General features: G+C 40.4%; 2 protein-coding genes across 2 annotated transcripts; one reads left to right on the top strand and one right to left on the bottom strand.

Moving 5' to 3' along the window:
- Window positions 1-5,671: 5,671 nt before the first annotated feature.
- Window positions 5,672-6,854, top strand: fibina (fin bud initiation factor a). The gene has a single exon (XM_028450271.1). It carries the CDS (start codon window positions 5,721-5,723, stop codon window positions 6,345-6,347), a length of 627 nt encoding a protein of 208 aa, XP_028306072.1. The 5' UTR covers window positions 5,672-5,720; the 3' UTR covers window positions 6,348-6,854.
- A 7,443-nt stretch (window positions 6,855-14,297) lies between these two features.
- tmem276a (transmembrane protein 276a) lies at window positions 14,298-22,087 on the bottom strand. The gene is made up of 4 exons (XM_028449900.1): window positions 21,700-22,087; window positions 21,282-21,395; window positions 21,036-21,173; window positions 14,298-15,091 (listed from the first exon to the last, which is right to left on the bottom strand). The coding sequence occupies exons 1-4, from the start codon at window positions 22,085-22,087 to the stop codon at window positions 14,841-14,843; spliced, it is 891 nt and encodes a 296-aa protein (XP_028305701.1). The 3' UTR covers window positions 14,298-14,840.
- Between the last annotated feature and the right edge of the window lie 941 nt (window positions 22,088-23,028).

Genomic DNA, 23,028 nt, shown 5'->3' with positions numbered 1-23,028 from the left:
GTGGCTACGTGCATTATGCAAAGACACACTCAGTGAAAAGTACTGGTGTCTGGGAAAGAATGTACCACAATATGAATAAATTAAATGGAAAATGATAGGGTTTTTGGTCAGTTCTTCATATTTAAATACCATAATGTGTGCGTTGAGTAAAACTAGCCTATAAAAACACAAACTATGTATGCTAACCAACACTTTCTGCACCTCCTCTTGCGTTGAGAGGATATTTACTTTTTATAGTCAGATATCCAGTTAATGGAAATGTTTATTTTTCTCCCAGAGCTGTGGCCTCCTCTTCATTCCAAGTTGATCCAAGAACAGGAAGAAAGAAAATAAAAGAGGCAGGCTCAGAGAGGGAGAAAATAATCTAAATGTGCAGTAAATCCTTATGCTTATGTGATTTTTCTGACTTGAAAATCTTCATTTATTTATTTATTTATTTTTTTCCCACTTTTCCACTCTTTTATATTAGACAATCCAGAGCAATGACCGTTTAAAAAAAATGCAGCGTTTGCACCAGTATCGGCTAAAACCAAACTGATACCCAACCCTACTCCTGAACAAAACTTACTGGTCTTCTTGCGAACGCTTGCACGAACGCGCACACTGTGGAACTCTTTGTGACTGTTTTGTCATGTTATGAACAACTGTTTTTATAGTCATTTCTCTGCATTTTCAACTGAGAAATTCAGAGTTCAGGGTGGCTTTGACCGTTGCATTCAGGAGTCACAGAAAAGCGCTAAAATTGAGACGAAGGAAAAACCCATTTTCAACTGGCCCAGCCAGTTTTCTGGGGGCCCGCTCACAATGAAAATCTGGGTCACACAACCTAAACCTAGAAAAATCTGCCCAATTGCATAAGCTTTCTAGAAGTGAAGAAAAAAGGCCGAAATCAGTGCAGAGTACAAACAGAAGGATCTGTCTGTATTCGTACTGAAGCCAAAAGGGGTCATGTTATGTAAAATGTCAAGATATTAATTCACAGTCATTAACATCGACTGTGAGTCAACCTCCCGTTCCCTGAGATCAGTCCTGGGAGGAGAAATCCATCTCCATATGAACATTAAACACAGACATTAGACCCCCACACACACGGTTTAGCCCTTCTATCCTGTCTCAGTTGTTTTCGTTACTACATCTGCTTTCACCCCATCTTACCCTGCTCTGCCTTGCTAAAACACACAGTTTAGCCCATCAGTGTTTATGCAGTTTGACACTGTGTTTATTCAGGTGTGCAAATTGTAAAGAAGCAGAGAGTGAAGGTCTGAATAAAGGAGCCTCAAGATGTCTTGACTCGGGTTCTTATTTCTGTGTCGATGTGAATTTTGGAGAAACACAAGTCCCTTATTTTAACTCAACATACTGTATAATCCTCCTATTGGCATATAAAGATGGTTTCAACAGCACAAATGAGACCCAGGCCACTTTTATCTGTGATCCTAAATCTGATGCGTATCTGATATTTTACAATGTGACGACTGTCTGAACAGGTCAGGTATCCAACCTTTACATCACTGAAAAACAATAAAAGTCACAATTCTCCTTTGCAGATGCATTTAATATATAATGTGAACACACACACGCACACACTAAAAGCCACATCAGAGACCACCCTGCTATGATGTAATGATGGTAGACAGGATGTGCACTAATCACCTGACTGAAGCACTAATGATGAAAGGGTGGAGACAGAGCCGCTGAGTCTCTGTAACTCCACACTGAGGATCCCACGGACCTGCAAGACAAAAGCCAGAAGGAGTACAGGAGCAAACACACAAGGGAGTAAGCAGACATAGAGGGAGTGTTTGAAAGAGGAATGGGACCCTCTCCGGTCCCTCTCTAACCTAAATGACCTCTCTCTTAACGCCCTCTCCAACCTCTCTCCAACCGAGCATGCCAGACCCCCCCCCCCGGCAGTCTATGCCTATTGCATCTTAATTATGAGCTATGAGCTGGTTCCTAACTAAAAGCTTTATCAAAGAGGAATGTTTTGAGCCTAACCTTAAAGGTAGAGAGGGTGTCTGCCCCCCGAACCGTGGTTGGTAGATGGTTCCAGAGAAGTGGGGCCTGATAACTGAAAGCTCTTCCTCCTATACTACTTTTAGAGATGAATGGAACAACGAGTAGTCCAGCATTTTGAGAGCGTAGTGTTCTGGGGGGATTGTATGGCACTACAAGCTCCTTGAGATAGACTGGTGCCTGTCCATTTAGGGCTTTATAAGTGAGAAGAAGAATCTTGAATTCTATTCTATATTTTATGGGAAGCCAATGCAGAGAGGCTAATACAGGAGTAATGTGATCTCTTCTCCTAGTTTTAGTCAGTACACGTGCTGCAGCATTTTGAACCAGCTGAAGTGTCTTAAGCGACTTGCTCGGGCAGCCTGCTAAAAGAGAATTACAATAATCCAGTCTAGAGGTAACAAAAGCATGGACTAGTTTTTCGGCGTCGCCCTGAGACAGGATAGATCTGATTTTAGCAATGTTACGGAGATGAAAGAAGGCAGTTCTTGAAGTTTGTTTTATGTGAGAGTTGAAGGATAAGTCCTGATCAAATAGAACCCCAAGGTTTCTAACAGTTGTGCTTTGTGCCAGAGTAATGCCATCTAGGGCAGTTAGGCTAGCATAGGTTTCTCTAAGGTGTCGCGGGCCCAGTACAATGACCTCAGTCTTGATGAATTCATGTTGGGTGTGGGATACATATGTATGTGTATATACGTATATATGCATATGTGTGTATCCATAAAATGAAGAGTCCGTCCTTAAGACTGCTCTACTGTAAAGTGCCTTGAGATACCATTGGTTATGATTTGGCGCTATACAAATAAAGATTGATTGATGATTGATTGATAATGAAACTCAGTTATTCACAATGCAATAACAAATTATGTATGAGGTTTATTGAAACCATTTGCCTCCCCTTTCTGCTCACACACACAAAAGCTTTTTGTGCTCTTGGGAGAGATTTATTGATGATTTGAGAGGATATTTATGAAAATAACAATAAAAGTGATTTACTGAACGTTATTCCACCACTTCATAGTTATAAAATATGTGCTGAGCAGAAGTACACCGAATCAAGTGGTAATCATGTTCCATAATTTATATGTATGTCGTGGTATCCTGAAAAAACCTTAAAATGGTAGGTGGTCTGACTTGTATCTAACCCATTAACTGCTTTAACCCATTAATTCATACACTCATTGTTGTCAGTAAGGTGACAGTAAAGGGAACAATAAGAGGTCCAAAATATCTTCAGCGATACCAAGCAATAGTGTAATATACAGTATATCAGATCTAGCTCTTACGCGGTTTGATTTAAATATTAAATGAAGTATTAAAGGGATACTCAACCCCACATGACACAGACAGCTAAATTGAAAGGCTATTATATGTAAACTTTGCTCAGAAGAAGAAACTTTTCAGACGCTCCATATGCAATGAAAAGCCCTTTAAATGCATTGTATAGTTGACATGTTTAGCATAATGTTATATAGTGGTAACACCAAGGGCTTTCGGATCGTTCGGCCTCCAGGAGAAAGTAAAAATGATACAGAAACAACATAAACATTATGTAAATTACTATAAATAATCCACTATTACATTTTGTTCAGAATTCTGTGAAAATCTATAGATCATAATGATGGAATCAATGAGTGATATCACATTTTAAAGAATCTCATGTTGTAAATAAGTGGAATGATGAAACAGTATTTAGTAATTCCTGAATAGATTTATTTCTATAGTTTTTACTATGTATGGTCATCTCCCTCCTGATGTGGGACCAACACTGTGATGATGTCATCAGGAGCTGTGTTGAAGGATCCAGCAGCACAACAAGTCAACATCATTTGATTCTTTGTTGTCCTGTGTTTTTGACATGGATCTTTGTTCTTTAAGCTTTGAAAGGTTAAACTACAATATTATCTTTGATCAGAACCCTCAGCATGTCCGTGTTCCAGATCCACCGAGATCCAAGCGCTCAGGTTTATGGTCCACAATTAGGATTTTTATTGTTAAAAGTGGGTGAAAGACTTGTTCTCCACTGGTCAAGTGCTTCCACTCTCTGAGAAAAACACTGATCTACTTGTGCTGCTGTGGTTCTTCTGAGAGAAAATCATCTGGAGGAGAATCAGCTGAGGAGACCTTCTCCTGCTCCTTCTTCTCATGTACTAAATTTGTCTTGAGGATCACTGATGAAGAAGGCGCGTCTGAGAGGACTAGTTCACCTGGTTCTCCTAAAACAAGGCTCTACTCCACTAAGTGTAGCTACACCCTCCACGAGGAAGGAAGAAGTCCTACTTCTTGGGACTTCAGTAAGGAGAGATGTGGTAACGTTTTGTTGTCCATTACTGACTCAGGCAATCGTCTCCATTTCTGCGGCTTATCAGAGAAGGAAGTGAAGCACCATGGATGTAGTGAAATAGTTGTGGATAAAAAATCAAAGAGCGTGGAAATCAGATTAGACACCGACGTCATCAATCTTGAAATCATCTAATCATCCAGCCCAGAAGATAAGTCCTCCCTTTTCAGATTAGACACACTTCCTTCTGCTGTGTGTGTGTGTGCTTGGCTTCAGGAACAAAGAGGTTTGATGAAACCTTTACTTGTGACTGCAACTTAGAATACACGACACTGAGAAATAGTCATAATATCTAGTCATATGTCCTCGAGCTCTTCCATTTTTCTGTTTCAAGTGTTGGAGCTGGCAGTTCCTGATCATTGATTCACGGCTCAACTAGTGTGGGACACTCGGATGGTCTATGTCTCTATCCTGTTCTGTTCGTGCAGCTGAAGTGGTTTGATGCTCTTTTGGGGGATTCCTGTCAGAAGACCGTTACAGTAGTCCAGTCTGCTGGAGATATTATTTTGTGTGTTTTTGCTGTCGATTTGTGAGTTGCTGGAAATATTTTGTATGATTATCAATTTTTAACTAAAAGTAAACATTTTAAAACTCCTTATATTATATGCTTTCATTTGTTCGTTTTTCAAGTACCCCCTGTAGTGCCATCAAGTACCGCTAGGGGTACACGTACCCCCAGTGCCAGCCCTTGCCTCTTTGGTGCCTGAGGCGAGATTTTCTTTGGGCGCCCCCTTATACAGCGTTTTTTTTATAGTAATTGATATTTACATTATTGTAATATTGTTATTATTATCAGAATCATTTCTAACACAGTTTGAGAAACACTGTTTTCAAGCTGTGGTTCTCAGAATTCTGTAAAAACATTGAAAGATTTTGTGTATTTTGCTGTTGTTTGTCTGTTCTTTTTATTATATTCAGTATATATTTTTATCTTATTTTGTGTGTTTTTGTTGTCATTGTTGTGTCTTGTTGGTATTATTTAAATTATTCTCTCTCTGTGTGTGTGTGCGCTTTTGGTGTCGTTTGGTTGTTTCTTATGTCGTTTTGTTTGTTTTCCTGTTATCTTTGTGTTATTTTTATTATTCTGTATATTTTTCTCTTTATTTTGTGAGTTGCTGGCAATATTTAGTATTATTATCATTTTAAACTAAAGATAAACATAACCTCATATTTTGTCATCCTTTCATTTGTTAATATTCCCTACTCTCTCTCTCTCTCTTGCTCAAGTACCACTTGTGTTGACATCGTGCACCGCTAGGGGTACACGTACCCCCATTTGAGAACCACTGTTTTAGAGGATGGGGTGGTGTGTGTGTGTGTGTGTAGACACTCTCAGCTCAGATCAGTTGGTCCCAGGCTCAGGATGGACTCCGTGTCTCTGCTCCTCATCATATCCGTGTTTGTGGCCCCGTCCCGGGCCGTGTATGACGGACCCCTACAGCCAGAGATCACTAACGGAACCTTCCACCACTTCTTCGTCCCTGATGGAGACTACGACGCCACGGAGGACCCTGAGGAGTGCCAGATGCTGTTCAAGTTGTGGGACGTGTCTCCGTGCGGTGCCACTGAGGACAGGGATAGTGGGTCGATGGTCCGGGAGGACTTCATCATCACTAAGCTGCAGCAGGAGGACTCAGCTCGGCTCCTGGAGAGCATCGAACGCACCGTGACGCACGACCTGGACGGAGAGGAGAGCTACGGACGCCTCCTCCAGAGGGAGATCCTGCAGATCAGCGAAGCCTTCTCCAGTGTGGACCTGTCCCTGCAGGAGCTGGAGCAGAAGTTCAAGCAGAGCCAGGACAGCGAGCTGAGAGAGGAGCAGCAGCTCCACGGATACGTTCTCCAACATGTCAGCGACGTCAGGAACGCACTGAGGGAAACCTCCGACATGTCCAGGAACCTCCGAGACAAGCACGAGCTGCTGTCCCTCAACATCCGGAGCCACGGAACCAGACTGAGCCGCCTGAAGACCCAGTACCTCAATGCTTAGTCTAGTCCACCAGTGTTTCTCAAATAGGGGTACGTGTACCCCTTGGGGTACGTGATGGCACTACAGGGGGTGCTTAAACTATAGTAATAAATATATTCAGGAGCCACTAAATCAGTATTTTTTAACCATGGGGTAGGGGGCCCATGTGTGGTCGCCTGCATTTTTTTGAAAAATTAAAATAGATTTTTGACATTTTTTTAATTATTATTCTTTTCTCTTTTTTTACATTAAAACAACACACGATCTTAAACATCTGCATTTCTATACATTCGCTTTGTGAAATATAAATCTAGTTCAACTAAAATACAGTAATAAAAACAATATCTGAGCTCAAACATGATCAAAAACTAACTCTAGAAAAAAATGTCTTTGAGTTTGCCAGAAATTCTTTATATTAAAATGTGGATGAAAACCACTGTGTTAAATACAGTTTTTTTCCCCCACTTATTTACAAAGGGTGATTCTTTATAATGTGTGTTATCACTCATTCATTCTATAATTATGATCTATGGTGGTTTTTGAATAGTTTTTCTGAGCAAAATGTTGCAGCCGGACAAAGGGGGAACTTGAGCCTAAAAAGTTTGAGAACCACTGCTTTAAAGCAGACTGGAAAGTTTACTTTATCAACTTTAACTGTCTTAAATCTATTCAAACGTGTCAACCCTAAGGCCCGCAGGCGAAGTAAGGCCATTGGGACTAAGAAAGAATACAACACAGTGTTTGTAACTTTATATTTGCCTTTGAGCCATTTTTGTGTGACCTGTAAGTATCAACGAACAATAAACCGGGACATAATATATTGTTCAATTGCACCTTTTTATTTCACACAAATCCTTGGATTACTCTTGTCCAAATATGGACTGTGAAGTATTTTTACACCCCTGCAGCAGTTACTGTAACTAACAGACTACTGTAATGTTTACTTCATGAGCACCAGCTGTCCTGAATCTATCCAAACTGGTGTCAAACTCAGGTCCAAATGAAGCTTGTCCCATAGTGTAACTCTACTCAGGCTTAGGGTTAGTTTAACTAAATGTAAAAGAAATACTTTACTTGAGTATTTATTTTTACTTTCCACTTCATACATTATAAAAAATGAGCTTGTTACTTTTAAGACCTTCAAAGATGACGTAAAAAGACTCAAACCAACTACTGCCAAGTTGCTTGTGGAAGGTTTTTCAGCAGCACGACTCATTTTCAGAACAAAAAGGTCACGTCTCCATTCCACAAACCTGGAGAACGTGATTCTCTTTGAGGCTAAATGAAAAATTTTTGAGCATTTTGGATTTTTCTTAAAACGTTTTATTTACAAATGTGATCTATAATGAGTGCTAAATTCTCCAGGTGTTCATAAAATGTATTTCCATGTATTCCACAAGTTACAGTAATGTACTGTTTAAATGAAGATTACATCAGTGGACATATTAAAGTTTGAGTAAATTGTTTCATTCAGACTTGGTGCTGTTAATGCAGGATCTATACCTTCTAATTACATTTAATAATCAATAAATGATCTGCCTGTAGTTAGATTATGTATTCATTCAAACAGTTGATTGGAGATTAAGTTAAATTCTCACACTGTGAGTAATAATAACAATTCATTTTATTTAAAAGCACCTTTCAGGCCACCCAAGGACACTTTACAATAAAAAGAGAGTAATAAAAACAGAATAAAAACAGTATAGTACAAAGAAGAGAAAAGAAAAGCAATGTAGGTGAAATTAGGGATGAGAATTTACGGAGAGTGGGCAGATTGGAAGAGATGGATTTTAAGTCTGGATTTGAAGAGGGATAAAGTGTCGATGTTTCTGATGTCGCAGAGTTTTGGACCAGTTGGAGTTTATGGAGGCATTTGTGAGGGACACCAAAAAGGAGTGAGTTACAAAAATCGATCCGGGAAGTGACGAGACTGTGAACCAGGATGGCAGTGAGTGAGAGCGGGGCGAAGACGGTTGATGTTGCGTAGGTGGAAATGTGCAGACCGGGTTATGTTATTGATGTGGGAGCTGTCGAGGATGACACCCAGACTCTTGACCCGATGGGAGGGGAACACGTTGGAGCTGTCAATGGTGAGGGATAAAGAGATGGTTTTGGAGAGGATGGATTTGGTGCCAATGAGGAGGAGTTCTGTTTTATTAGAATTAACTTGGAGGAAGTTGGAAGTGAACCAGTTTTTAAATTCTGAAAGGCAGTGGGTAAGGGAGGAGGGGGGAGAGTGGAGTCAGGTTTACTGGACAGACAGAGCTGGCAGTGAAAATGAATGCCAAAGTGTCTGAAGATATTGCAGAGTGGAAGGAAATAAATGATAAAGGGAAGGGGGCCCAGGAGGGAGCCCTGGTGAACACCAGAAGTGACGGGGGAGGGCTGGGAAGTGAAGGTTTTGAGTTGGATGAACTGAGTGCGGCCTTAGAGGTAGGAGTGGAACCAGTGGAGGGGGGTGTGAGTGACGACAATGGAGGAGAGTCTATTAAGGAGGATGGGGTGAGAAATGGTGTCGAAGGCCAAACTCAGATCAAGGAGGATGAGGATGGAGATTAAACCGGAGTCTGTTGCCATGAGGAGGTCATTGGTGATTTTGAGGAGTGCAGTTTCAGGGCTGTGGAGGGGACGGAAACCGGATTGGAATTTTTCATTGAGGCTGTTTTGGGTGAGGTGGGAGTGGAGTTGAGAGGCGACAATTTTTTTTCTAAAAGTTTTGAAATGAAGGGAAGGTGGGAAATGGGGCGGAGGTTATTGAAATCATTGGGGTCTGAACCAGGTTTTTTTTTTTTCAGAATAGGGGTGATAGCTGCATATTTAAAGAGAGAAGAGACGATTCCAGTCATCATCCTAGACACATGATGACTGTGTCTAGGATGTTAGATAAAGAAGATGAGTATGAACAAACACATTGAAATCTAAAATGCATCTAGGCCTCTCTCCAAATAGCCAACTCTCAAGCAAAACCTTTGGAAAATAACATTTTTGAACCTACTTGATGAAATGCAGGCCTCCTTCTCATATTTACATCACAAAGTTTGTTTTTGGCAGTAAGAGAGACTTAACTGTCCCTTTTTGTGTCCCTGCATCTGTAAAGTGTGTTACTGCCTCCCACTCCCATCTGGAAGTCATCAACCAGGGCATGGCATTAGTTTGAAGGCAGCCGCCATCGTCATTATCTCTTCTTTTGTCATTCACAGTCTACAAGGCTCCAGTTTGATGTGTTTGTGTTGAAGCTCTTTCACATTGTGCTACTGGTATTATTATTATTATTATATTATTAATTTGACTTGAAAAGCTTTGTTTGTGTCTGAAAATGTTCCTGTTTTCCTCTTCAGAGCACCTGACAAACTGTTAATGAGTGGGAAGTTGTTTTGAATTCCTGAAGGAGCGCACACATCAGTTTCAGGGTCACGCTCACAAACCACCCGTCAGGATGTTTTCAGTGTGCACTTTGAATTTTTACATTTCGGAACTATGTGCGTTTTCTGTGTTTAACTATGGCTCATGTTGGTAACAACCACATACTTAACAGCCTCTAGTGTGCCCACTTCTTAAAAAGAATACACACACACACACACACACACACACACGTGAGGGAGCCAGATGGGCTTCCATGGGTGCAACTGGGTGTGATTTCCTCTGTCTGCTTTTCCTCACAGTCCAGCTTCCCTAAAGGAACGAAAGGAACAACCAACCCTCCCCCACCCACTTTTAAGACAGCCAGTGTTCAGTTGGAGCCGTCGTTAGCTCAGTAACCTTATATGTCTGCAGCGCTCTTGGTTGCAGCTCACGAGAGTTCATTAAAGGATTTAGTTGAAGTTTCCACCAAGTAAGTGAAGGTGGAGCAGAGTCTACAGGCCTCCTATGTCACTCTAGCTCATAGATGAATATTACATCCACCTTTAGAACCACATGGTTCCAGTGAAATAGACTCAAGTCCTCTGTGAGGCCCCTGGAAGAATCCATCTACCCTCTGATGGACTGAAGCAGCAAACAGAGAGAGGTCAGGAATGTAGAGCAGAGGTCCTAAACATCACAGCTGTAACACACTACACCAGGGTAGTGTGGGTATATGGAGCTTAAACTAAACACCAATATTTGTGTTAAATAGAGAAGCACCAAAAGTGACATCATTACCAGTTTTTATACATGTAACACAACATTGCCTCGCCGTCAGGATAAAAAGGTAGTTCAGTTAGGACCGTTTTAGTCAAAATAAATGATTTCTTTACAATAATAATGCCTTGGAATTTTTAATAGCGCCTTCAAGCGTTTTACATTGATGTGCATGTAATCTTATATTTCACAGTATGGGTCTGTTCCGGGACCTTCTTGCCCTTTCCGTGTGCTTAAGTGGAACACCGGAGGCCGGGAGCACACTTCTCCCTGACTTTCCATGAGCCCAATAGCTAAAAGGCTAAAGCAAGGAGAGCGGTTAGCAGAAACTCCCTGGAACAGAGCAAAGCAGATGTTAACAACAACAAAATGACACCCAGTTGTTTGGATACATACTGACCTGGAGGAGTTGGGGTGTAGGTGGGTTGCGAGATGCTTGCTGAGGAGGTATGAGGCAGCTGGCACAGTTTAAGTAGTGCATCCTGTATACCTTGGCCAATAGGGAGCCAATCTGGGCTGTTGTTTGATTGGCGGTGTGGTTGGCTTGACTTCTGCAGCCTACCTGAACTAACGCTATGCTCAATTTTCTCTCTTTCTCACAAAATCAGTCAGGATTACTTTAGTCAAGTAGCTTTATGCATTTAGATTTGGCGGTAAGGCTCTGTTCTAAGACCTCTCTGCCCTTTCCAGCAGCTGCGTGGGAAGCCAGAAGTGAAAGCAGCTCCCATTTGCTTTTCCATGAGCTACGTGGAGAGGCATAAACAGAGTGAGCGGTCAGCAGGACCTCCTGAAACAGAAGCACAGATGTTTAGTTGGCAATAAAAGACAATGTTTAATTAGACAGAAGAGGAGAAGCTGGGGTGTTGGTGGGTTGCGAGGGTTGTTTTCAGATGAAGCGTGCGGAAGTAGGCATGTTGCCGTGGTTTAAATGCAGAGACCAACTCTAACCGGTGGGAAGCATGAAACATGATCAGCTGGTTGATTAACTGATTAGGGGATGGATGCTGTCAGTTGTTAACAGCTACTGACAGATGAAGGGGTTGGACTAGCTTGACTTCCGTGCCTGCCTGTATTAAAACGATGCTCAATTTGTATCACATTGAATGATGTGTAATTTGTGCAATTTTATGACATTATCATTTAGATCCAAATGTCTAATAATGTATTAAAACGTCACCAGTTTGCGTTTTTTAATGAACCATAAAGTGGTTGGTATGCAATGGTACGTATACAGACACTTTTCAATCCTTGAATTCTCATGAATTTGGTTCATATTTGATTTAGAACTGCCTTTGTTCTTTTGTTGTTTGTAATTTATGTACTATAAAAAACTATTGATTAATAGATCTACATATGAATATCACCCACGTTAGAATGACGGACTGATAGCACTGAGTGAGTAAATAGTTCATGTTTTGTTTATAATGAGGCTGTCACACTAAAGACTTTCATTAAATTCTATCTTCAATACTGTTGCAAAGTTTGGAATAACAGAGACACTTTGAGCCATTTCTTCTGAACTGGTCTGATTTCTGTCTGAGGACTAGAACCAGTGAGTTTCTTTCTTTTATATCACATGACTTACATTGCCTCTAGCTAAGAATGATTCCACACCAGGAAAAAGTAAAACACACAAAGCTCCCTTAAAGTGGGTGGTACTGGTAGACCTATTTTTAGTGTAACGTAAGCATTAGCCCACACTCGTTTATCTAAGATTTGCTATTCTTTTAACAGAATTCTGATGCTAAAGAGCAGTAAATGGTTACTTTTCTCTAAATCATTTGCAGTATCTACTGTCAAAGTAATTCAGAGGAAAGCAAGTCATGAGTAGCAGAGACAATCATATTTTTCCACCAAACAAAGAAGACACAGGATGTGTTTATGCATTCCATTTCAGGACAAACCAAAATAAACTCTTTTAATTCCTCTCTAATGCTCAAACATCCATCCTCCCCTTCCACTTCCTCCATAAAACTAACACCAGGACAATATCCACAAGGCATCTACAGGCTCCTCCCTACATTTACTTTAACCTTTGACCTCCTACAGAGACGGGGAAATAATCCACAAGGGCAACTGCAGTGAATCATGGACGGATTTCCATCATCATTCCTTAAGTAAAAAAAACAACTCTATTGTGCAAAGCAATGATAAAAACATTTTTGCTATTCCTTATATTAACAAACATCTCAGGAACAAATAAATACTTTACAAATGTAATCCTCTGTTTCTACTCTTTGTAACATCTTGTCACTCAGCTGGAGGAACTCAGTTCTTCACAGGTCGAACGGAACCTTTTTGTAGCCACGTTTCTCCTTGAACTTTTTTATTTAATTTTGTTGTAAAGTTCACTTTTTTGTACTTTTTTAAGTACTGGTTAACCATTTTCAGGGAAAACCCTTTTTGTATTCATGATTATTAACTTATGTTTGCATTGGATCACGAGACGGGGGGTGCTGAACCAGTAGATGATCCAACGCTAACCAGAATCATTCCACCCATGCATCAAGCTTCCATTTTTGACAACTAAGTCCATCTCCATATGAATATTAAACACAGACATTAGACCCCCCCCCCCCACACACACACACACACACACACATTTCATCGCTGGCTAAAGACGGTTTAACACACTCTAATCAACCCCAGATTCTCATGAAATCAATCCATATTCTTGTAACAACTAACTATCCACTCGTCCCGTCCAATCACCAAATAAACTCACTTTATGTTGAGCATCAACATTCATTATTCATGTTTCTGCATAAACACTGTTCATTGAGTGTTTCTTCATGTCATTCAAACAGTTATTTATTTGGCAGTGGCTATCCGTACGGTTAACATGTCAATATACCGACATTTTATCCGTACGCAGCGCCCCATTTGGCCAGTTTAGGTCACGTGATAGGTCTGTCATTGGCCAGTTTAGGTCACATGACTAAACCTAACCATAAACCTAACCCTAACCCAAATAATTGTTGCAATATAGGGTTAAAACTTAACCCTAACCGTAACCCAAAGACGCTACGTACTTCTGTAAACGTACCAAAAGTACCGGGGGTTGTCCCTATGGCAACCGTACAAATAGACATTATTTATTTATTTTCCTATACTCAGCATTTGTGTTAATTACCATTTGTTGTCCATTTTCTTTCACTTTAAATAAATCTAATTTATCTATATCTAAAGTTACTGATGCCAGAAAAATTGACATATTCCATGATAAGGCTGGTTATTTTAAACGAAAGCTGTCACTTATGCTACACTTGTATATATTTGTTCTTGTAAAAAGAACAAGTGTATTTAAGTTTAAAGTTTATTCCTAAACTTTAAAGATCCTTACCAGGCTAAAAAAAACCAGTACAATTAATTTAATTCTGAAAGGTTCTTCTGTTACTGTTTGTTTCCCAATCCAAAGTAGGCGTGGCTTAGCAAAAGTACAACATAGAGGAGATACTGCACAGATTGTCCTACATCATCATCATTATAGTATTCTTACAAACAAATTACAAATATTTTTATTTCATATCTTTTAAAATATGAAGATTTCTCCTCATTCACAGTACAGATGTTTTTTTGTGGATCTTGGAGATTCTAGTTTCTTTTTTTTTTTGCTCCTTTAGTCACTGTTTGGTCACATTTTAGTGCTTGTACAATAAACTGGTCAGATGTGGTCGAATAAAACTGTGGCTCGCGAGTAGATGATAATAACTGAGCTGCTGTTATAATAATAGTTTAATATGTTCTGTCTGGGTTTGTGACGCATAAGGTTGGCAAATCTACTCCAGACATTCTTTTGATGTCTAACAGTGGGTCAGAGAGAAGGAATGACAATTTTATGGACTGTTTTATTTCTGAAAAATATCTTGATGGGGTTAGAGCTCAAGAACAACAAAACATTTCCCTCAAACACTTGATCTCAATGCTCATGTTCTGTCCTCGTTTAACACAAATGCATTTGCATACATAGAATTCAAAAAGTACATGTACATATTGTTATGAATGGGTACATCATGACACACAGTTGCCCTTTGACATGTGACAGTACACATCCATAGTTTGATCTTCAATACAGATTTCAAAGTTGTGCTATTGATCTTCAGCCAGTGTTTCTTTTTCTTGTTTTTTTAATTCTCAGTCTGGCTGATTTTACAAGAAAAAATGATTATATTCTCCTCTTCAAGAGCAAGCAATGACACCAAACAGTTCATTCATAAAGAGGGAGTGAGAAAAAGCACCGGAGGAGCTGAAAAAGTCTTCAGTCAAATGTCATGTTCTCCTCAGTGTGCTCCAGTGTCCACGTGTGCTTTCTTTGAGTGGAGGTGTGTGCAGGTTCTCCCTGCGTGACACCATCTCTGGAACTGTTAGAGGCTGAGACAGGTGTGTGTGTGTCTGTCACACGCAGCCGTTCTCCTGTCGGGGCTTGTGTGTAGCCACAGGAGTGTGTGGAGGGTAGAGAGAAGGGGCCAGCGTGCACAGGAAGCCAGCCAGCAATGTCAGGCCCAGCCCCCCCCACGCACCGAACATGGACCATCCGTAGCCGTGGCTGATGTCCTCTGGTATTCCAAACATGTAGCGGGGATAGCGGGACAGTTCAAAGTTGATCCCAGCAACACATGTGCAGAGAGAGATGATGCAGCAGGTCCCTGCAGGAGAGAGAAGACATCTGTTTACACCTGGGAGAAAAGCAACGTCTACAAAAATCACGTCCACTAAAGTGCAACAGGAAGAACTAACTTTGACGCTGTCCAATACCTCTTCTTTTTCTTATCCTTTATTAGGACCCTTTTGTAATGCATTCGTACAAAAAACTGTAAAAAGTGATCGCATTTTTGAGGGTGCTACGGCTGGGGCCTCCTGGTTCCTCTCAGCCTGTCCTTCCTCCCGCTCACCTAACACACCTGATTCACATCAGCAATCAGGTAGGAGCGGGAGGAGGAGCTGTATAAAGGGCTGAGAGGACCAGAAGGAGAGATGAACAACGTCGGACAAGTGGGGAGAGTTTCTTCAGCTCACCACTCGGCAGTGTTTGTAAGTTTGTTATTTAAGTTTGGACTGCTGATTTCTGGTAGTCCTGTTCATGTGTAACATAGGGCCTGAACATGTTCAAAAACTCGAGAATTTGAACACATCTTAGGACTGGTGAAAAATTTGATGTTTTGGGGGAATTGCACGTGAATGGGAAAATGACTCAATAGTGCCCCTGTGAAAATTGTATTTGCGCCCAGCTGAGACTGATGACATCATCACTGTGGCACTTCTACAAAATTCTATTTAAAGCAAAATAAAAGTGAATTCCTCTTTAACCTGACCTTGTAAACCCTTTATTCCTAATGCTAAAAATAAAAGTTAATTCTGAATTAGGTGGCTGGTTTATTCTGTTTTAATTCCAAATTAAATAATTCCTCTTTCTTGTAAACATTTAACACTTAACGTCGCTCTAAGTTAATTCTGGTCGTTTTGCGCATTTGACGACATAATCCAACATGGCACCCCTTACTAGAGCCGACGTCACATTAATAAGAGCCTTAAAGGGGACATATCATGGTTTTAAATCCTTCCTTTTTACATAAAAATCATACAGTTGTGGTCTATATAAAGTGGAACTGCAATGCTTGGGTCTGAATTCCTCATTATTATAGCTCCACAGGCCCCTTTTCTACCCCTTTTCTGATGTGCTTCTGAGAACAACTCGTTTTGGTGCGGTCTCTTTAAATGCAAATGAGACACTCCATACCCCGCCCCCTCTTTAGGTGACACTCGGTTCAACTCCACACTGCTCGGCCATTTTTGTAGTTTGATAGAAGAGATACGGCTATGTAGCGGCGCATAAACTTTTTATTCAGAGGTTATTTACAAAATGTCAACAACAGAATACTTGTCCATCCAGCCTTACATGTTCCAGCCAGAGTCTGACCCGGCGGAGCGAGATGAAGATGATGAACCTGCAGAACCCTAACAAGTGAGCTAACACAAGCACCGAGCTAGCGCCAAGCTAACGTCACGAAATGCATTTTAATAGTCTTTTCGGAGACAAAAACGGCAAAATGAAATGACTAATGAAAACTTTAGACTTAAATTAAATCATGTAGGCCATATCATCAAGGATCTAAAACGAGCACACAGCGCTAACATATGAAGACGGTGCAACTGCTAATGCTAACAAAACAATGACAGGGACGTCTTATCATCACACTTTTTAGCGTTATTTACAGCTTATCGAAGTGCTCTGTTCGTCGTCTCCAAAGATAGAAGGAATTGAACCCTCAATCAGACAAAGTCTTTTGGCAAATCCTTCTTTATACTGGTGGAGGTTGCAGAAGCAGTCATCCTTGAAGTGTTTCGCACGCACAAAAATGACCTTACCCACAGATGTGGGTACATTTCCGTGAAAAATAAAACTCAACCAGGCACTTTGAAAAGGTTCTGATGCTGGGAGACGGTGTAATGAAGCGTGTGGGTTACTACATCCAACAACCAAACATTTTGATTTCTCCTCTCGTAACTTCTGCATCCTGGAGCTTGGACTACAAAATAAAAGCGAGAAATAAAAATGGCGGATTGCTCGAAGTGTTGGGCCTGGAGTCGATGTCCTAATTTGGCAGTTCCGCTGACGTTATTGTTCAAAAAACGTAAAAGAGAATAGAAAAATCGAAACAGATTGGAAAAAAAAATGAGCAAAACAGAATATAAAGATATCTACGGAGCACCTGAAGAGACTAATTTGATTTTTTTCTGTACTTCTAAGCACTCTAAATATACAACAAAATGCATTTAAGGGCTAAAAAAGTGGATTTAGCATGATATGTCCCCTTTAAAAAAAACATGGATCTATTGAAAAGAGTGAATGGATGGAGGCATAAAGGTGCAGACATTAACATGGACTTATTAAACACACACGGAGATCAGCAAACGGAGCTGGTTTCACCGGACAGGTGATACTAAGATGGAGGAAATGTGTCCCCATACAGTACTACTGCACAGGCTGTAATATCGCCAAGTGTATCATTATAACGGTTGTTAGAGCTACTATCTTAACCAGGAATCAAATATTTATTCCTAGTTATTGTTTTACTGGGCTTTATTTACTGGTGATTAGTTCCTATCTATTCCGCTCCGTGGACCAAAATGTTGAGCTGCTGCTTCAGAACTACAATCAAAATAAAGGTGAAAACAGTTCTCGTGTGATTTTCTGTTACAACCAACAATAAAAGGTTTGTTGTGTGTTTCTCCCGATAAACATGATACGTCACGTTCTCCCCCTGTCCAATCAGAGCCTTCCCAATTGTAATAGTTAATGCAGAGGTTCTCAACCACTGTTTTTTTTTTTTTTTTTTTATCCTGACCTCATTTTGATATCAAGAATTTCTGGCGAAACTAAAGCCTTTATAAAATTAGTTTTTGATCATGTTTGTTATACTGTTTTATGACTAGAGTAGCTAGGATTAGAGACAAGTTGTGTCTGCTCAAATATATTTGACAAATTTTTGACGAAGTGAATGTATAGGATACAAATTCTGAATAATTTAATTTCAAAAATGTGTTTTCATTTTTCTGACATTTCAGGCATAAAGAAATGCGTTCCTGCATGGGCCCTACTGCTAACTACTCCACTACTGCTAACTATTTCACTACTGCTAACTACTCCACTACTGCCACTACATCCCAACAATACAAATGTTGGTTTTGCTGAAGAGGCAAGAGATAAAACATCCTAAAGCTAAAACTCCTGCCAGTCCAGCTTTAGTTTTAGATATCAGTGATTTTGTTATGGTCGACCAAATATTTTTTACTGATGGGAAAAAAATGTAAAATGACTTTAAATTCCCACAGAGATAGTAACCTACGTTAGATTAACATTTAACATCATGTTACATATAACATTAACCACTGACTCAAAATAGGTTTGTATTAATTTTAGCATTTAAATGGATTTTTTTTTTTTTTTTTTTTTTTGACGTGTTGTGAATTTTAGTCTTAATTTTAGTCATCCTGCCTTTGACTGCATTTAGTGTCCCCTTTAGTCAGGGGGAGTAAAGCAGTTGAGTAAAACAATTATGAAAGTATGTATGCCTTGGCAGCTAAAGAAACAGTGTTATGTACAATTCTATTCAAATATATTATGTACAGTATAGATTGGTAGTTTTTTGTGTTGTCTTCTGTACCTGATTATTCTGTACCTTTGATAGTCTGTCTATCACAGGGATGTAAAGTGATCTTTTTGGGGCAATAGCGGGACTGGAACCCATTATCTTATATGGATTTAGACATATTTATAAACAATAAATATTAATACTAACTGCGAATTAAATCTGTTGTTAATTGTATTAAAATATATCTAATTTGACAGGGTGGGATGGATGGATGGATGCTAGAAAAAAACGTTTATCACAATACAGTATGTGAAACTGGACACCCTAAGAGGTTTAAGAACAGCCCGGACACAAACAGCAACGCATGAATAAATATTTGATCAAATCACAGTTATCCATCTTTAAAAGCAAGGAATGTTTGCGTGTCTGTCTGTATGTGGCTCATATATCTCTGCGGTTCAGGGACAGACAGAGCTGAGACTTTCAACATGGCTGCTGCTTGGTTCAAGGACTTGTTTGGACGCCCCACCTGAGTCGATGGACTCAGTGATGATGTCATCAGTCCTAGCTCTCCACAATGATGATGCCGTCCCTATGTTCCTATCTTCTAATGTTCTAAAGTGTGCGTGTGTTCCTCAAATATTTCTGCGGATCAGCTTCTATAATTATCATTTGGTTTGTCCAACATGTTGATTATCAATAACTAGCTCTGTAGTGTCTGACATTTTGAGCCATTCTTTCGCACACTGCTTGATTTTTATTTATATTTTTTCCCATCAGACTTCGGTGAAGGGCTTCGGACCTTCACCACCATCTTTTCCGACAGGAAGAATTCACTTCATGGGTGTTAATCAAGCTTGATCGCCGCTATCAGGTGAAGCTGCGCTGCTTACTCTCCTCCATGTTTACATGTGCGTAGTGATATTGCCTTGATTTTGGCTGTGACATGGCTGTGACCTACTAACATTCTTGATGCTGATTGGTTGAAAATCGAGCTCAACAGTGTATTTGTCTAAATGAGCTGTCAATATAGTGCGCCAATAAATTACACTTTTCTCATTAACTGCAGGATAATGCATGGACAACTTTTTGTTTAGTTACCTTTTATTAAAAACTGAGCGATACAGCTCACTTACAGCAGCCTACCAGTTTAGATAGTTACTGAAAATGGTGGTGAAGTAAAACATCAATGACAGCAGACAAATTCATCAACTCTCAACAAAACAGAGTTTCAACATGGCTGCTGCTTGGTTCATGGATGTGCAAAACGATGCAATTTAACTAAAAATAAATCTTGAATGAAACAAATAAAGGAATAATACAAATGATGAAGCCTACTAATTTAAATTCTGATTCTATAGTAAACAATGCAAAACTGCATAATAGTTCTTTTTAAAACTGCAACTGAAAATGTATTTTGTGCCTTAACAATTGTATTTATGTCAGATATTTGTTTGGACCAGCAGAGGGCGCTGGTAACCCAGTGGCAGTGAAGAAGAGATGCTATGCGCTAGCAGACAGAACTAATAGAAAAACGTGACTTTTACAGATATTGACGTAATATTACAGATATTCTTTCAGTGCTAAAGGGGTAAGGAATCGTTTATTAACATGTTTAAGAGTAGAAGGCAGCCAGAAAGAAAGTAGTAGCAGATTCCGCCCTACGCCTACAAGAGAAGGATAAATAGCGCCATCTGCTGTTTGAAAAAGTACTGCAATTCAATTTTCAGAGAATCGACTGTGATACCTATGAATCGATTTTTAACTGCCTTACGATTAATCATTACATCCCTACTGACTGTTATGGATTAATGACACTAAACGAGTGTCCGGTCTAAGGAGATCCGGATCCGCGAGGACAACAAACTGTAATCGTAATAGATGGGGTTCAACTCCCTACAGTTTCCTTGCCAAAATCAAAAATATATGAAAGTACAATAGTTATCGTTCTACACATTTCACAACAAACCTAAATGTCCTTGACATCCCACCTTCAAACACAACCTCATTTGGCCATCCATGAAAAAGATACTTATCCTCCCACATGCTTCTTACGGGAACTGCACTAGTTATCTAAATGAACAATACAATAATCCATGCGTAGCCTATAGTACATTAAAAAATAACACAGATTTAAAAAAACAATCCTAATGTAAGACCTTATCCTAATTCTTAAGTTCTAAAAGATCTTAATTTAAAACAACTTCCGTTCACAAATAAATTAGCAACAAGAAGGTGTTTGTGTTGAGTAATGTAAGAAAGTAATGATAAAGCAATAACATCCAGGTGTTTTAAAACAGACATACAGTAGTTAGGTTACACTGCAATAGCAGCAGAAGTGCTGAGAGTTCAAATATAATTAACTCCTGTCACCAGGTTATAAAAACACCTTATAGATCATCAACAGCATCTTCCCATGCTGCAGCTCACATACCAAGAACCACACTGCCCCCCTGTGGTCAGACAGGGTAAGGCTTCTTTACGTAAAGTATCTTACCTCCCATGAGGAAGAGAAGTCCAGCGACATACTGCATCAGATCATGTTCCTGAACGCACCCCAGAACCCCAATAATCCATCCAAACAGGATAATGGATATGGCCATGCCTATGAAGCTGGCAGTCATCCTCTGGAGGTCTGCAGAGCCCACAGCACAGAGCAGTCAGTCCTTTCTCCACATTCACCACATTCAATCACCAGATTAAAACAAAAACATGGGGGTGGGGGGTGGGGGAACACACTCACGGAGCGCGTGCCATTCGTCCTGCCTTATGGTCTTGGTGAGGTTGATGGGTAGATTCCTGGGCAGCGCTGATGATGAGTAATAATATTTAATTTGCGTGCAGCGCGGAACCAAACCTGGATGTAAACAACACATGAAGAATTGGGATTAGATGGAGAGGATATCACCCCCCCCCCCCCCTCCACCCCCTCCACCGCCATCTACACAGACTATTGTGCGGATGCCACACGCGCACACGCGCACACATGCATGTGTTGTCTATTGTAATGAAACCATGGTATTAGTGTTTTACCGTAAAGGCCTCGACGGTGCGTGCGCAGCATCAGCACCTCGGACAGCGCCTCCATTATTCCACAAACACAACCACATGATGTTTTTTTTTTGTTTGTTTTTTTTTCACAAACACATGATGTGACTCGCCTTTAAAGATCAGATCCTCCGTCTCCAGGTCGAATCCCTCCCGGTGGCACTTCCTCCACAGCCCGGTGATGGTGGAGTTGAAGTGGCGGCTGCAGAGGGACTCCATGGCCGGGGCAGGAGGCATCAAGTGCCGCTTCACCCGCAGCCCCGCGTCGCCCCTGCTCTCCACCTTTACATGTGAGGGTAACATCCGGAGAGGCAGGTTGTTGTTGGAGATGTAGATGTAGCCTGGGTCGTTCCTTTTGTTAGAATAATTCTTGCAGCGTTCCCGGTGTCTCCGGGCGTCCGTCTCGTACCAGTTGTCGGTGCTGATGGCAACAGCTATGAGACCCAGAGCACAGAACGCCAGGAACAGACCCGCTACGGTTAAAGTCCTCATCGCTGCCATCGCTGATGGTTTAACGGGACAGCAGGACTCCCACCCTGGTCCTGGTCCTAGTACTGGTCCTGGTGTCTGATGAGCAGAGGAAACCCTGTAATAGGTGTGAAACTAACTCACCTCAGCACTCATATCTAATGTTCATCAACTGTCTCCTAAAACCATTGAAAGTGTTCGGAGGAGGATGAATAATGTTGGGCCTGGATGAGCTGTGATGGTTGAGTCCTTTCTGCCTCTGTTGGTCCAGCCTCAGATACTGAGAACGAACACTTCCTCCCAGTAGATGGAGACAGAGCACAACTAAACCCAGGGTGAGATAGACCTCATAGCAGTGGTTCCCAATCGTTTTTGTCCCGTGTCAAGTCATGTATACCCCCCTCTTTATATCATTAGTACCCTCTCCATCATTTCATATGCTTTTTCATTAGTGGAATTTAAAAAAAATAATAATATTAATACCAACTTTTATGTGATTATTTCAATAGTAAGAAAATGGCTAATTATTGTCTCCTATTGTCAAAAGTGTGGTATGGCATCTACAACATAAAATCCTGTTTCAAAAAATTAACGATACAAGAAAATATATTAATTTATCAAGCAATAGTTTAAGAGTGTGTCTATTTGTATGGTTGCTGTACGGACAGCGCTTGGTGCTATTGGTAGGATTATCGAAGTACAAGTAAATAGCATTTTAGGGTTTAGGGGTTAGGGTTAGGTTATAACCCAATATTGCAACTATTTTTAGGGTTAGGTTTAGGGTTATTGTATTTTTCGGACCATAAGGCGCACCGGATTATAAGGCGCACTATCAATGAATGGTCCCATTCAGGTGAGGGTATAAATGTTTTTTTTTTGTATTTACCCACTGATAAGGTGATGTTAAAATGAACAAAGTCAATTCTGTAAACTTAGATTGCACCTTTATTCATATATTTTTAGTTTGTGGATAA

The sequence above is a fragment of the Gouania willdenowi genome, chromosome 6, assembly GCF_900634775.1.
Source record: "Gouania willdenowi chromosome 6, fGouWil2.1, whole genome shotgun sequence".
Classification (NCBI taxonomy): Eukaryota; Metazoa; Chordata; class Actinopteri; order Blenniiformes; family Gobiesocidae; genus Gouania; species Gouania willdenowi.
Note: the sequence above shows the minus strand (reverse complement) of the source record. Positions and strands in the feature narration are given on the sequence as shown.

Coding starts and splice junctions, on each gene's coding strand:
- fibina (XM_028450271.1), top strand. CDS start 5,721: ATGGACTCCGTGTCTCTGCTCCTCATCATATCCGTGTTTGTGGCCCCG.
- tmem276a (XM_028449900.1), bottom strand. CDS start 22,087: ATGGCAGCGATGAGGACTTTAACCGTAGCGGGTCTGTTCCTGGCGTTC. Junction 21,396..21,699: donor GGAGGATCTGATCTTTAAAG/GCGAGTCACATC, acceptor GTTTACATCCAG/GTTTGGTTCCGCGCTGCACG. Junction 21,174..21,281: donor GGACGAATGGCACGCGCTCC/GTGAGTGTGTTC, acceptor TGGGCTCTGCAG/ACCTCCAGAGGATGACTGCC.